We start from the raw sequence: 15908 nt of genomic DNA, 5'->3' as shown, positions 1-15908 counted from the left end.
GTGATTGTTTAAAGAATGAAGGGTCAAAAACAAATCTAAAGTATATTGGTTTATTGAGTTTCATACCTGAATTATCAGGTATGCGAATTTTCTATGTGAACTATCACCAAATGTTTGTTGAAACACACCTTAACTATCAGTTGTTCACTTTTCCTACCTAAATGATGGTGATACTTCAGGTAGGAAGGGATCAATTGATAGTTGAAGTGTGTTTGGACAAATAGATCAAATAGGAAAAGTGAACACCTGATTGTTCAAGTAGGAAACTCTCCAAAATGTGATACTTCAGATGTGTCTTTGACTATTAACTTTAGTTTTTTACATTGTCAGTGTATATAAGTTATTCCACAAGGTACTTGCTACCTCCCACCAGCACAAGTATTGGTAACTCAAGTTGGAAGAAGTTTTTGCGATGATAACATGTTTTAACAATATATTTATGTGCAACACTTTTTTCTAGAATTCATCATAATCACAGGAATCATAATGTGTTCAAGATGATTTTTTTACCTCATAATCAAAAGCTGAAGTGACCGATATCCTTTGCTATAACATCCAAACATAAAATACGCCTCCATTCTCGTTATGATGTTCAGCAATCCCATCTCTATATATCTAGCCATTTGTTCAGAAGAAAAATTTAAAATGTAACAGCCATGTTCTCGTAGCTTCGATTTCTTGAACTGACATTAAACTCATCTGATGATGGAGGCATACTGTGCTTGCTAGATTGTGAACCACCTCTATGTGTACCTGAGTGTTGTGCTTGAAGGAGAAGATAGTCAAGCGCAGTAGCAATATCAGTAATGCTGGGGCGAAAATTGGCTTGTTCTTGAAGACACATTGCAGTAACAGCAACCGCATGATGCAAACAGCGAGAAGAGAATTGACCATCCAACACCGGGTCTACCAAATGAATGTATTTCCTCCGGTCCTTGAGGAAAGGATTAGACTGCAACCAAGTCGAAGAGTTTCTCAGATAAAAAACATTCTAGACATAGTACATAAACAGAAACCATGTCTCGTATTCGGATGGGAAGTCAAGTTCAGGATAAATGTTGCACTATTCCATATTGGTCTTGGATAAAAAAAAAGTATTAACAAAATATAATTTTTCAAGAAGGATTTGCTGCAATTAATCTTGAAAATTATCAACTTAAAGTGTGAATCTGGTAAGATGCAGAGTTTCATCAACATACTAGTGTTTGTTTCATTTGAAATAATGGGCAAAACAGGGGCAGCCCGGTGCACTAAGCTTCCCTTTGTGCGGGATCAAGAGAAGGCTTGGACCGGACCACAATGGTCGATTGTACGGAACTTTACCCTGCATTTCTGCAAGAGGTTGTTTCTACAGCTCGAACCCATGACCTTCTAGTCACATGACAACAACTTTACCAATTACGCGATCTTCAGAAAGTGGGTTTTTATGATCCGATAAAGAATCAAACTTATTTAAATGTTCCTGCTATTTTATATTTCCTTGAAAAAGGGGCTCAACCTACAGAAAATGTTCAGGATATTTTAAAGAAGGCAGAGGTTTTCCAAGTCTTCTTTAGTATACGTTCTTTACCAGCATCAAATAATGGGCAAATTGTTGCAATAATATGACCAGTAATAGTTTCTTGTCCGTATGTGTTCTCATAGAGTTAGTTCAAAACACCTAGTAGACTTCAGTTTCATATTGGAACCAGGTAATGATCCAATTGACTGAATTACTATGTTGCCCCGACTCTTCAAAAATGTCTACGAGTGTGTGTCGAATCCTCGAAAAGCAGTGCATTTTTGGAGGATCTAACATGGGTGCGAAAACATTTAGGAGAGTTTGAGCAACATAGCTGAAAGAAGCTCAATGTGTGAAAAGTAACAGCACACGCATCGTGTGAATTGAATAACCCTCTAAATCCAAATGCATTTAACAAACAACGAGGCTGCATTAAAAGTTATCGGTTGTATAATATCAGAATCAATCAGAAATGGAGAACTGAGCTGGTTTGAAAACTAGACGAGTAGTTAGTATTCAGATTTAAGATAGTATAACTCACCCAAACAACAAGGTTCTGTTCTCCTTGTTTCTTAGAGGTGTCATAAGCCTTTCGTCCCGTTATTAGCTCCAATAGAACAACACCAAAGCTATAGATATCAGATTTCAGAGTCAACTTCCCAGTCATGGCATACTCGGGGGCACAATATCCGTAGGTGCCCATCACTCTTGTCGAAACATGAGTATTGTCACCTACAGGTCCCAGTTTTGCGAGTCCAAAATCCGACAGCTTTGGATTGAAATCATTATCCAATAATATATTTGAAGATTTCAAATCACGGTAAATGACGGGTGGATTTGCGTTGTGTAGATACTCGAGTCCATGAGCTGCGCCTGTGGCTATCTTTAGCCTTGTCTTCCAACTCAGTGGCATCGTTCCTGGTTCTAAATCTTTGAACATCAACGATAACAGACAGTTACAATACAGCCCAACAAATCGAAAAAAATAAAACTATAGTGATTGTACAAAAGATAGTTGATTTCTCAAATGATCACTGAACTAATAATTATTGTCTCAGAAAGTCACAATTCTTCTTGATTCTAATTTCTTTCAACAAAAAAGTAACTTTTGTGAAATAATAATTAGACCGTCCGAGAAATCAACCCTACAAAAGCTAAAGGGCAGTTAGGAGGACAACAAACAATTACTCTCTTTGTTTCAATTTATGTGTCTTGACAAGGATCAAACTAACTAATTTTCAGTGTGAATTTGGACATAAAATCTTTAAAATCTTTTTTTAAAAACCAAAACTTCCACATTTAGAAACTACATAAAAGGTACTATTAAGTCACAATAGGTAACAATTCAAAATATTTTAAAAAGTGTTTGAAAAAATCTTTGCCAAAGAAAGCATCTTTTTTCTTCAATCAGTAACTACGTAAAGACACGTAAATTAAAACAGACGAAGTAAATTAAAACAGATGAAGTATGTGTTATCCTTAACAGCGCGTAATAGCAGAGAAACACTAATGCGACATGAGCTTAACTTGTCTAAACAATTACTAAAAGCCATTAAAGGTAACTAAGAAGTTAAAGAACAATCTCGTGTTTTGATCACTTCTCCGACTCTACAAAAATGTTGTTGCACCAGCGACAAGATCATCCAAAAATGCACTATTTTGGAGGATCTGACACGCATCCAATGATATTTTTGAAGAGCCTGAGCAATTTAGGTTTTCACACTTCGTATGTTGTGAAAACAAAAACTATAATCTCTCAATGTAGCTACTAGCTACAACAGTACTAGAATGCATCAGGAACTTATTAGAGGACCGGACAAATTCGGTATAATTAATACCAAAATCTCACAGCAAATACTGTTGGAAGAACAACAACTTGACTCACAAAGCTTAGGCAACAACTGTCAATATTCAATATACCTAAGTTTAAACGACTCACTTTGCAAAGTAGAAGTGTCTATATGGTCACTAGGTAAGCTCGTATGTCTAATTTACAAATCGTGTCAAGTTTAAGGGGCTATCTAAATATTTAGCCATCAATATACAAGCAAGAAGAGTTCGAGGAGATGTACAAGTTGTAGTTAGCAGAATCCAAATTACCGAAAAGATGGTTTTCCAGGCTGCCCAGTGGCATGAACTCGTAAACCAACAGCCTCTGTTCTCCATGAGTGCAGTATCCAATCAGGTTGACAAGATTGTTATGATGCATTAAACTCAACATCAGGACCTCCACAACAAATTCTTGGTTCCCTTGAAGGCCTTCGAGATTAAGTTGTTTGATTGCGACTATCTGCTCGTAAGACCAAAATACAAGGAAACACAACAAATCATCAACTACCACACACACTACAAGTTCTCTCTATTTTTGGTGAAGATAGTCCAAAGACAATTTCTGTTCCAACATGTAAAAACGATTTTATTCCCCTGTCTTCAATCATTTAGGTTAATGGCAGAGCCACATAGACTGAAGGGTAGTCAGTTAAACACCCTTTGTTGGACAATTATAATGCATATATATATATCAAATTTATTTTTATGCATATATATTAACTCTCGTACGCTCTTGACAAAAGATACACGCGAATATAAAAACATAAATGAGAATTAAACCATCAAAGTTTCGAAAGCAAAAGACTTGCCTGGCCTGAATCTATACAGCCTTTATAGACGCTTCCAAAGCCGCCTTCGCCAATAAGATTAGTTTCCCTAAAATTCTGAGTTGCCATGGCTAGTTCCTTGAACGCGAAACTGCGAGCAACATTGTTGTTCTGATTGTTACTTTCCCCACTTCTTTTGCCTTTCGAAGAACTTTCCTTTCTTCCATTTCCTATACGTGAATAACATCGAAAATTCCACAAAAATGAAAAAATAAAAATAAAAAAAATCTGCCTCTCCCAAATGCATTTGAGACATTCTTAACCTATGTTGCTCCGACTCTTAAAAAAAATTGTCAGGTGTATGTCGGATTCTTCAAAAGCTATGCAATTTTGGAGGATCCGACACAGGTTCAACAACATTTATGGAGGGTCCAAGCAGCATACTAATTCTTAACAATACATTTTAAATGAAATCCTTACCACTTCCAGAATCATTAGATTCCCCCCTCGCGTGCACTGCAAAAACTCGAAACATTTGCAGATTTTAACAAATACATAACACATCATAATTCAAGAATTGATAGTAATAACCACATTGTATCACATATTAGATTATGACACTGCTCGATTCCTTCAAAAATGTCATCGGGTGGATGTATGCCAAATTTCTTCAAAAGTTATTCCACTTTGAAGAATCTGACATAGGTGCAACAACATTTTTTGGAGGATACGAGCAACATAGTTATGAGAGCAGTCCTATGCATAAAGCATTCCGCATTCATACAGGTTCGAGGGAAGGATCACACTCCAAGGGGTGCAACGTAGACAATCTATTCAGTAGTGCTTGATTCCACGACTCGAACCCGTTATATCATAGAGACAAGTATACTGTTGCTCCAAGGTTAGAAAATTTAGCATTAAAAAGGACAAAATATGTAAATTTAAATAAAATAAACATAAAACCTGCAGAATTGTTGGATCTTGGGACCATGTCTTCATCATAATCTTGAACATTATTAGGACGAAGGCTCATGCAAGAAAAACAACTCATTTTATTATTTTTTTTCAACATTGAAATCTTTGGCCAATTATTTCCCAAACAATTGCAAAATGTCAAGAAACTAGAATTATCCCACCTCAAATTTCAGCTTGAAATCATTTGTTGATTACATAATTACAAAAAATAAAAATAAAATAGCACAATAATGAATAGGAGGAATCAAAAAAAAAAATACAAATGCAAAATATAAATGGAGCTAAGGAGAGAGAGATGGTTTATTATTCCCTCTCCCTTTTGAAATGTGTAGAAAAAGATTGAAACTTTCACATTCATAGATCTGCAAATACAAAAAATAATAATAATATATAAATTAAGGACAAATGTAAAAAAAGGGACAGGTAATTATTATTAGTAATGTGACAAAAAATTTCCAAAATTACACAAAGTTAGGGGGAGGGGAATATTGAACCAAAAATGAGTCCTAATATTTTGGGTATGATAGTTATTATTAGTAAAATGTGACAAAAATTGACCCAAAAATTAAAATAAAATAGCCGGAAGAGTGGTCGAGTTAGTTGAGTAGATGATCACCCGAATGAGAGGGTCTCAGGTTCGACATCCCTTGCATACTTTGTCAATCAAGCTTGTCGCATGAGGTTTGTCCAGTAGCGTAGCCATATGCAGTGAAGGGTGGTCAGTTGAACACCCTCCGTCGAAAAGACATACTATGTATATAGAAAATTATAAGAAGTAGGTCAAAAATTACTTTTCACACGTATATAGTTAATCTTGAACACCTTTAACGAAATTTCTGACTTCTTCACTAGGTTTGTCTAGTGCGATTGACTTCTCTTAAATAGTTTGCGGATTATTACACTGAAGCGAAATTTATCATTCCGCAAAGATAGCAATTGTGAGTTCCCTTGTCAACAACAACAAAAAAATTGAAAAATTACACAAAGTGAGGGGAATATTAAACCAAAAATGGATCCTAAATATTTTTTGGTCTGATGTGACCATATGAACAAAACAAGAAAATAATACATTGAATGTTCCAAAATTCCTAAGTTTAGCAAAATTGTTCCAGCTCCTCATATAGCGGCAGCTCTTATTTCAAGAAAAGAAATTGGTTATATATTGAATTACTTCTTTCAAAAGTTTGAAGATAACATTCAAATTTGAAAAAAGTAATTTCAATCAATTTTTAAAATTATTATTTTCCAACTGAAATAAAACTTGTATTTTTTTTTAAAGTTAAATGGATGTTCAGGCATTTTTAACTTTTAAATATCATTTTTCAACTTTTATTCAAATATTTATGTCTAAAAAATCTGGAAATGCTGGTAAAAATTTTCAACTTTTAAAAATTACAATTATTCTCATATCAATATATATGACTAAAAAATCTGGAAATGCTGGTAAAATTTCATACAACTTGATTTTCGAAAACTGAAACATGATTATATGACAAGTATTTTGGATCTTTTACCTAAAATAAATTCCTCTTCATTATTTATTCTCATTAATTAGTTTGCATTCAATTCTTTGTTTATTGATCATCAGGAGGTGGCATGTTGGAACTTCGTCCAATAATTTTTGAAGAATTTAATAGTACACTTGAGAGTGTAATTTCTATAGAGTTAGTAAGTTAGATGATAGAGACGTTAGATCTGAAGAAAGCACCTGATCAAATATCTTATTTTATCGTTTATTCTATTAATGTGATACTAATTCCTTCCTTAATATTAGTCAATATTACCTAAAAAACTAATGTCATTATTTTATAGTTGAATATTAATTTCGCTTTAAACTTCTTATTTTTACCTTTTAATTATGTATGCTTTTTTATCCACAGAAATTTCATTGTGCATTTTTAAATTACAAACTATAAGTCTTTTTTGAAAACCACCACGCAAACTACACCAAAATAATTCCAAAAGAAATAAGATTAGCTACTTGAGTTTGGGGAGGATTAAATTAGCTCAAAACAAGAACTAATAATGAAATCTTTGTTTTAATTTATTTGTTTGATTTTAATTTGATACGAAATTTAATAAAGTAAAAGAAAATTTTGAATCTTGTGGTCTTAAATTAAAAATATGATGAATGTACCAAAATAATTTTTTAATCTTGTGGTTTCAAACATGACGTGTGAAAAGTTAAAATTAAAAAGTTGTCAAAAAAAAAGAATACAGTCATTCCCTTTTAAACGAAATAAAAAGAAAAGTAGGACAAACAAATTAAAAATAAAGTAATAAACATTAAATAAATCAAAACAAAGAATTCAATGAGGAAATCTAACTATGCATACTAATTAATAAAACAACAATCAAATGTCTATAACAAAAAAAAAAAAATCCTCTTAAGGTTCTTAGTGATCACCTTCAGGCTGTAAATTAAATATGCAGCTTGTGCTCATCAATGTTAGCAAAAATTCAATGTGTCATAATATATATTAGTAATATATAATTTTTTGAAAGCACAATCCCAATCTATATGTTGCTCGGATCTTTCAAAATAACCTTCAAAGTTATACGTTGTTGGAAGATCTGACACGGATGTGATACCATTTTTCGAGGGTCCGACCAAACTACACGCTAAGTGGTCATCTTTGCCATGCCATACGGTAATGTAACGGAGTTGGAGACGACTTTAGTTCAAACCATCTCCGTGTCAAATCTTTCAAACCATTATCATAAACCTCGCAAAACTTCAATGGCCAACCTTTAGGCTCAACAGGACTAAATCCTAGCCCCGGGGTTCGATCCTTTGAACGTGGATTCAATTCTTTCGTCCAATCGACAACATAAGCCGATACCCTTCTCCTAAATTTAGCCTTAAATTCAGGCCAAGCTTGGAACTTATAATGATTCACTGTCATATCATGAACACTCACTTTCTTTCCCTTATACCCTTGTTTCAATATGAAATGATGAATCATATTGAGCAAAGAGTGATCAACAGCATCCAATAATACAATAGACTTATGTCTGTTCTCGAATTTTCTTCTGCAGTTATATCCTTGTGTCACTCCTGTTATAGGATGAACTGTCATATTCGATGGTCCAAATTCATAACAGGGGATACTAATTTCTGCAACTTGTCTCTTGTCAAGTAATGGATCTTGTATATTCTTAGGATTTGGTAACAGAGAATGCAATAGAGATTCCGATGGAAGCGATAAGTTAGACCATAAGGGTGAGTACACAAATTCATCCACATCAATGTACATTATCCATGAACATGAATCCTTAGCATAAATTGTACTATGCGAAAAACCAGCTTCTTGAGTTTTAGGCCATACCCAAAAATAAGTTTTCACATCATAACCATCCTGAACAAGCTCATCGACAATTCTGTATAAATCATCATCACTAGCATTGTCGTATAATAGGAATTTTTCGACACCAATTTTTGAATGATACAATATCCATTCTTTTAAGAATTTACCAACATTATACACCATGGTACATGCACAAAGACGAGCTCTCTCTAACTTCTCGTTACTTTCCAATTTTCGTGGCGGGTTGTAATATGCCACAGAAGGTACAACCACCGGAACAGGAAGTACAATTTCAAGAGAGATTGATATTCCCTCTCCTTCAAAAACAGTTGGATCAGGCCGGTTACATCGAAAAACTTCTTGTATTGAACTTGTCACATTGGTTCTAATTACCTTATTTCCCCCGTAACCGAAAATACAGCTAAATTCATTGGGTTCTCTGTTAATTCCTTGGCGATTATTCAACCCTTTAACAAACAAAACAATGTCGTCATCTGTCGTTAGCGAATCGTAAACGAGAAACGTCCACCGCAACAACTCTGTCATCGTTGACGGCGGCGTAACATTCTTATTTTCAGACGATTTCATCAATATGGGTTGTTTAAACGGCAATCTCCGGCGAGTTCTCCTCGGAAACTCGCATTTGAACAAAGACCGAACCGGATACAGGAGCTCGCCGGCAGGGATCGCCGGCGAAATTTCTCCTGTTTCGTGTACACAAATATAAGAATCGTGATGAGAAATTAGAGGGGTATAATCGGGAGAGACAATAACGAATACTTCCCAATCAGGCATTAGAATGGATACAGATGAAATCGGACCTGGTAACGGTGGAATTTGAAAAGGAGTTATAGGTGAAGAGATATTTTCATGGATTGCGAGGTTATCAGTTTTTTTTGAGGAGATAGTAGTGATGGTGATTTTCGGGGGTGGGGAGGAGATAGTAATGGTGGTGATTTTCGGTGGAGGTGGGGGATCAGTAAGTCGGAGATAATTTTCTTCAACGACGGAGGAGACGTCGGAGATAGAATCACGAAGGTAAAGGTGATAAAGGGTAGCAAAGAAGAAAATTGAAGTGATAAAGAAAAGGAATATAGGAACTTTTCCAGCCATAATAACTCAAAGGAATGAGAATTGGAAGGTGATAATACTGGATCCGGTAGGAGCAAAAAGTAGGTAAGTTAGGTGAATAAAAGAGAATTTTGTTGATAGAAATGTTAGATCAGCATAAAATAGCGTCATAATAATAAGAGGTCTTAAATATATACACAAGTACATAATAATAATAATAATTTAGAGTTATCTTTTTTATTCTTACATACTACTTGATATTAAGCGTTAAATTTTATGTATTAATTAATATTAATATTTATAAAAGTAAGAATGAATTGCAGTTAATAAGATGTTAGTCATTGGTTTATAATATATTAGCTTGGATGTTGTTGTATGAACTTCATTTATTAATATAATGATTTGAGTTGTTTAATTCAAAGTTACAAAATATTTATGATAAAAAGTAGATAGTTTTGTTTTCTTTCATTTTTATTTAAAATTTGTACCTTCTTTTACTTCATTATTAAAAAAATTTGGTAGCTCAAAATTTTGGTGGCCTAAAGCAAACGTTTTACTAGCCACACCCTTGAGTCATCCGTGTTCAGAGAAAGCACATGTTCAGATGTCCTCTATTTCATTTGATGTGCTACTAACATTCCTTATTAGGGCTTGGCCTTATACATTCGAATATAACATAATGATAAAAAATTATCTTCCACAAAAAGAGAGAGAAAAACTAACTTAGATATTTCAATTCTCGCTAAAAAAAACAACCTATTTAGCTAACTAACAAAAAAGTCTTTCTTGTCGTATTTGAGCCTTATAGAATGCATTTGGCTCTTGTTCGATTGGAATGGAGCCCTCATTAGAAGTTGTTGATTAAGTGTCATAATAGGCCTCATGCGGACTACTCGCAACTAATTTAGCAAGATGATCTGCAACCTTATTGACCTCTCTAAAACATTGTTTGATCTTGACATTAGCAAATGTCTTCAGATATTGAACCTCTTCAATAATCTTGTTTAGCTTATAATATATCATTTGTTTTCATTAATCATTTGTTTTTACTGATCATTTGGACAAGAGATAATGAATCCACTTCAATGGTAAAGTCTCTATAGTTCAAAAATATGCATCTTTAACACTAGGAAGAGGTCAAACTCCCCTTTGTGTTAAGCTTCAATAGACCCAAATTTGGTAAGTTCCAGTAAACAATAATTCTTTTGGGGAATGGTTTGAGCCTTAATATCTCTCTCTCTATATATATAATTTTGTTTTTTAAACTTTTTTTTAATCTTATTAGCATAGTATGCTTTTATAATCCCAAAAATTTCATTGTGCAAACTATGTCTTTTTAAAAACCATGCAAACGAAACCAGTATAATAAATGTCACCAAGCACCCCAGTAACAGCTCAAAGTTAATTCCAAAAGAAATAAGGTTAGCTACTTGCATTTGGGGAGGATTAATTAGCACAAAACAAGAACTAATAAGGAACCTTCTGTTTTAATTTGTTTGCTTAAATTTGATGTAACACAGAATTTAAGAAAGTAAAAATACTTTTAAATTTTGTGTTCTTAAACTAAATATCTATTGAATGTATTAATATGTCTTGTAATTTTCTAATCTTAAATATGTTGTTAAAAGTTGAAATTAAATAACTGTACAAAAAAACAGAATAATTCTTTTTGAAATAGATTAAATTCGATGAGGAAATCTAACTACCCTGTCTGTCCCCCAGGCTGCATACAAACTAATTAATAAAACAATAATCAATTGTCTTTACATAAAAAATCAAAATCATCCTTAATTATGGTACAATTATAAAAGAAACTAAAGAGAAAAATAAACAAAAGATAATCAATCAATTCTAACTGGTCAATTTTGCCATGCCATATGATAATGTAATCGAGTTGGAGACTTTAGTGCGAACCATCTTCGTATCAAATCTTTTAAACCATTATCATATACCTCACAAAACTTCGATGGCCAATCTTTAGGCTCAACCGGACTAAATCCTAGTCCCAGGTTCGATCGTATTAAAAAAAAAACGATTGATTATTCGAATTGGTTCTCGTTCGGTTTGAGTGTTCGAACATGGATTCAATTCTTTCGTCCAATGGACAACATAAGCCAATACCCTTCTCCTAAATTTAGCCTTAAATTCAGGCCAAGCTTGAAACTTGTAGTGATTCAATACCATATCACGAACATTCACTTTCTTTACCCTGTACCCTTGTTTCAATATGAAATGATGAATCACATTGAGCAAAGAGTGATTAATAGCATCCAATAATACGATAAACTTGTGTCTATTCTCGACCTTAATTTCTTCTACAGTTGTATCCTTGTGTCACTCATGTTATAGGATGAGACTTCTTGTTCGATTGTCCAAATTCATAACAGGAGATGCTAATTTGCGCGACCTGTCCCTTGTCAAGTGACCAATCGTGATGTACATGTTAGTGAACTGTATTGTAAAATATTAAAACAGTAATAATAGTTTCTGAAAATAAAATACAGAAATTGAAAATAAAAACAGTGTCACAAAAAAAAATTATGTAAGAACCAAAGAAATGTTTTAAATTAATCCGGGAAAGAAAGAAACGGGTTGGGTCACGGGTCAGATTTTTTTTTTTTTCAAAAAGATTATCAATCAATCAAATCATTTGGCCGAAGTCGAAGCTGAGCGAGCGACAACGACGACGCGAGGGGAGACCCTCTTCTTGACCCTTTAGCAACATGAATGAGTGTTTCTACTTTTAAGTAGGAGATTTTTTCTTTCCACCACCTATGTGAGACAAATGCTTATTTCATAAAGTAAGAGAGAACAACTCATTTTTTCCCTCCACTTCTTTTTCCTCCATTTTCCATTCAACCTATCAATTAAACCCAACAGTACATTCTTGGCATTTGGTAACAGAGAAGGTAATGGAGATTTCTATGGACGTGGTAATTTAACCATAAGGGTGAGTACACAAATTCATCCACATCAATGTACATCATCCAAGAACATGAATCCTTAGCATAAATTTTACTATATGAAAAACCAGCTTCTTGAGTTTTACCCTGTGTAGTCACATAGAATAGATTTCTTTAGTTAGGCTGAAGTAAGATATTGTTGTTGATGGACTAAAGTTTTTATAGCTTTAGTTCCTTTTTCGGATTGTAATTCCTATTGGTAATAAATAAAACTATTTATTTACTAAAAAAAAACTTTATGTAATTACTTAATAATAAAATATTATGGAAAGACAAACTATAAATTTATTTTAATTTATGAAAATGAAAAAAATTAAATAAAAAAAGTTAGGATAAGAAAGTAATAAAAGAAATATTATATTAGAGTAGTTGCCAATTTGTTGTGCATGATTAGTTAAATGAGTAAGTTTTTATTAATTCTTAGCATTTCATCAAAAACATTGAGCTCTATCCATTATTATTAATGAGTTGTTTGGCATGAGAATATGTAGGATTATTTTATTATGAGTTTGATTAGTCATATTAATTAGTCTCGAGATTATTTATCTTATTTGTACTATAATGATAGAATAAGTTGTCTCAAATATAATGACAGGATAATTAATCTCATCAGATATCTCAATCCATGAAAAAACTTTATCTATCTCATTTTCGTATAAATCGACCCCTAATAGTACAATTCATTATTGTGAACCTAGAGCAAATGTCATTTAATAAATTCAAATTGGAAAATATTAGTATAAGCAAACACATAAAATTCTACTTATTTTGAAATATGTAAGTAATTTGAATATATATATATATATCAATCAATTGTGTTTGGTGAATTGATCCCGTATCCATCATATACTTTAAATTATTTAAATGACAAATCACAAGAATTATCATGTAGATATACCCTTTCTGTTTTAATTTGTTTGTCTTGTTTTTCCATTTTAGTTTGTTTACAAAAATGCATTTTTCCTTTTCGATAACTAGTAATTAATGTCATCTTTTTATGTTACATGTTTAAGATCATAAGATCATTAAAGGACATTTTGGTACATTAACTTTCCATATCATACAGTGGCGGAACTAGAATTTTTAATAAGGGGGTTCAAAATCAAAAAAAAGTAGACACATGAACTAGCCGAAGGGGGTTCGATATCTACTATTTATACATAAAAAAATATTTTAATCATGTATAAATAGTATAATTTTTCGCCGCTGGATCTGCCACTGATATCATATGTTAAACATCATAAGATTAATGAAAATTTTGATACATTCTACATATTTTTAATTTAATACCATAAAATTTAAAAATATTATTTACTTTCTTAAACTATATTTCAAGTTTAAATTAAACAAATAATTTGAAATGAAAAAAAATATCAATGATAACATACATGGATAACGCAAACAAACTGCCCCTAACTCCCAGGTATGATAACATTTATGTAATTGGATCGGAAAATGTGTTGCAACTATGTTGAAAAGTCCAAACTATTCCTAAGTATGAATTTAATGTCAATAAATTAACATGTTGATGCCAAGTTGCTTGACTCATGCTTCTATAATAGTAGAAATAAAAGAGACAATTTAGTATTTTGCAGATATAGGTTTTATATGTAAAAAAATCTTTTAAATTTCATATTTAAATTTCATAGAATAGTTAGGTTAGTTTTGTTTTGTGTCGATATATTTTGTTTTAGTATTTCTTTTTTTTTTAAGAATTATTCTAGGTAGGCTTTATATAGGGTCTTTTAGAAACAGTTTCTCTATCTTCATGAAGTAGTGATAAGATCTGCGTACAGTCTATCCTCTCATACCCTTCTTATAAAATTTCACTGGATATATTGTTATAGTTATAGGCTTTTGCCCATATATTTTAAATATATTTTATTTTATTTGAAATTTATGAAGATGAAGTTAAGTTTAATTACCTTTTTTTTCAAAGAACAGAAGATAACATTTTATTTCCAATTTACGTAGATGGTATTGAAAAAGAAGTTTGGAGTACTTTTTCAAATTTTAAATTCACCTTCAAGTTGAATTTGAAAATTTATAACCAAATATTAAGTTTGAATTCTATAGCTTTTGTCCAACCCGTGTATTTGTGTAAAGAAATTCATTAGATACGAATAAATATATAATTTTAGAACTCATTTAGTACCACTTGAAATCACTATTTTAAAATTTAAAACGCATAAAGTTGAAATTCTAGTTTTGTCTCTATTTGGAGGGTCAGAAGAAAAATGTGCTTGACGTGAAAATATTTAATTAAATACAATAACAAACAACAACAACAACTCAGTGAAATCCCACAACGTGGGGTATGGAGAGGATAGAGTGTACGCAGACCTTACTCCTATCAAGGTAGGACGGCTGTTTTCTGGAGACTCTCAGCTTAATAAAAGCATAAAAAGATGTCAAATAAAGTAAAGAAATGAAAAGCATTATGGGAAAAACAAAAAAAAATAACAAAAACGTCACAGATAGAATAGAGTATTCAAAGTATAAAAAGTAATAACAGAAATAACAATCCTAGTCCTTTTACGAAGGATTTTGGTCAAGTATGCTGTCTGAGACGGATTTTATGGCGGCGTTGGACATAAAAAATTGGAAAATTTGGAAAATTATTATAAAATGATATTTAAAAATTAAAATTGTATTTAAACATAAATATAATTGAGTTTCTTTTTGTGAGTAATCTAGAGTGAAATTAATTTTAAAAAAAGTGAGTATCTTGATGAAACTTTTGAGAATTTAAAAATTAGTATAATTTTAATAGTTATGAAACAAAAAATTAAAGATAAAAGTTAAATTAAAATAGACTTCCGCCTACAAGCGAAGGAAATCATTTTTTTGGTTAGATAATTTATTTATTTATTCATTTTTGTGAAAAATAACTTTCGTTATATATATATATATATATATATATATATATATATATATATATATATATATATATATATATCAAATGCCAAAAAATCATGGAATAAAAACATTTTTCTAAAAGCCATTTTCCCTCTTAGAACACAAACTTTTCTACGTCTCTTAAATTTTCTAGGAAGCTGGTAGGTGGAAATTAAATAGGATTCAAAAGTCATTTTATCTCCTATCAACTTCATAATTTGTGGTTTTGAAATTGGTTATTTTAGAAAATTTAGATATGAATTTATCTTAATAATTTTAATCTATCATATTTTTATATTTTATCATTCACAAATTTTAATGTTTCTGGCAATCTGTGCTCACCTCGATCACATTCTTAAGTGTGCACTAATCAAATATTATATTAACAATGTTATATTTTACGTGGAGAAGGAAACTAAAATCAAATATTGTATAACTTATGCTAAATGTTATGTGGCTCATGGAAAAAGAATTAAACCCAATATAAATTTTCGTATAAGATAAATACATTTTTTTGAGGTATATCATGAAGAATTAATCTCAATATAAAATTTTACATAAAATAATACAATATTTGATCGATGCCGAAATTTAT

General features: G+C 31.8%; 2 protein-coding genes across 2 annotated transcripts; both read right to left on the bottom strand.

Moving 5' to 3' along the window:
* Positions 1–640: 640 nt before the first annotated feature.
* Positions 641–5170, bottom strand: LOC129890278 (probable serine/threonine-protein kinase PBL21). Its single transcript, XM_055965852.1, has 6 exons — positions 5062–5170; positions 4579–4614; positions 4141–4328; positions 3602–3791; positions 2043–2431; positions 641–952 (listed from the first exon to the last, which is right to left on the bottom strand). Exons 1-6 carry the CDS (start codon positions 5168–5170, stop codon positions 641–643), a joined length of 1224 nt encoding a protein of 407 aa, XP_055821827.1.
* Positions 5171–7703: 2533 nt separating this feature from the next.
* On the bottom strand, positions 7704–9494 carry LOC129895191 (glycosyltransferase family 92 protein RCOM_0530710-like). The gene has a single exon (XM_055970875.1). It carries the CDS (start codon positions 9492–9494, stop codon positions 7704–7706), a length of 1791 nt encoding a protein of 596 aa, XP_055826850.1.
* Between the last annotated feature and the right edge of the window lie 6414 nt (positions 9495–15908).

Source organism: Solanum dulcamara, chromosome 1 (genome assembly GCF_947179165.1).
Source record: "Solanum dulcamara chromosome 1, daSolDulc1.2, whole genome shotgun sequence".
NCBI lineage: Eukaryota > Viridiplantae > Streptophyta > Magnoliopsida > Solanales > Solanaceae > Solanum > Solanum dulcamara.
This window is presented reverse-complemented; position numbering and strand designations above follow the sequence as displayed.

What these genes read in the sequence shown, in the direction of transcription:
- LOC129890278 (XM_055965852.1), bottom strand. Translation starts at nt 5,170, where the DNA reads ATGTTGAAAAAAAATAATAAAATGAGTTGTTTTTCTTGCATGAGCCTT. An exon ending in ATCTAATGATTCTGGAAGTG is followed by an intron (nt 4,329 to 4,578) that starts GTAAGGATTTCA and finishes ATTCACGTATAG; the next exon opens with GAAATGGAAGAAAGGAAAGT. An exon ending in CCTGGAAAACCATCTTTTCG is followed by an intron (nt 2,432 to 3,601) that starts GTAATTTGGATT and finishes TGATGTTCAAAG; the next exon opens with ATTTAGAACCAGGAACGATG.
- LOC129895191 (XM_055970875.1), bottom strand. Translation starts at nt 9,494, where the DNA reads ATGGCTGGAAAAGTTCCTATATTCCTTTTCTTTATCACTTCAATTTTC.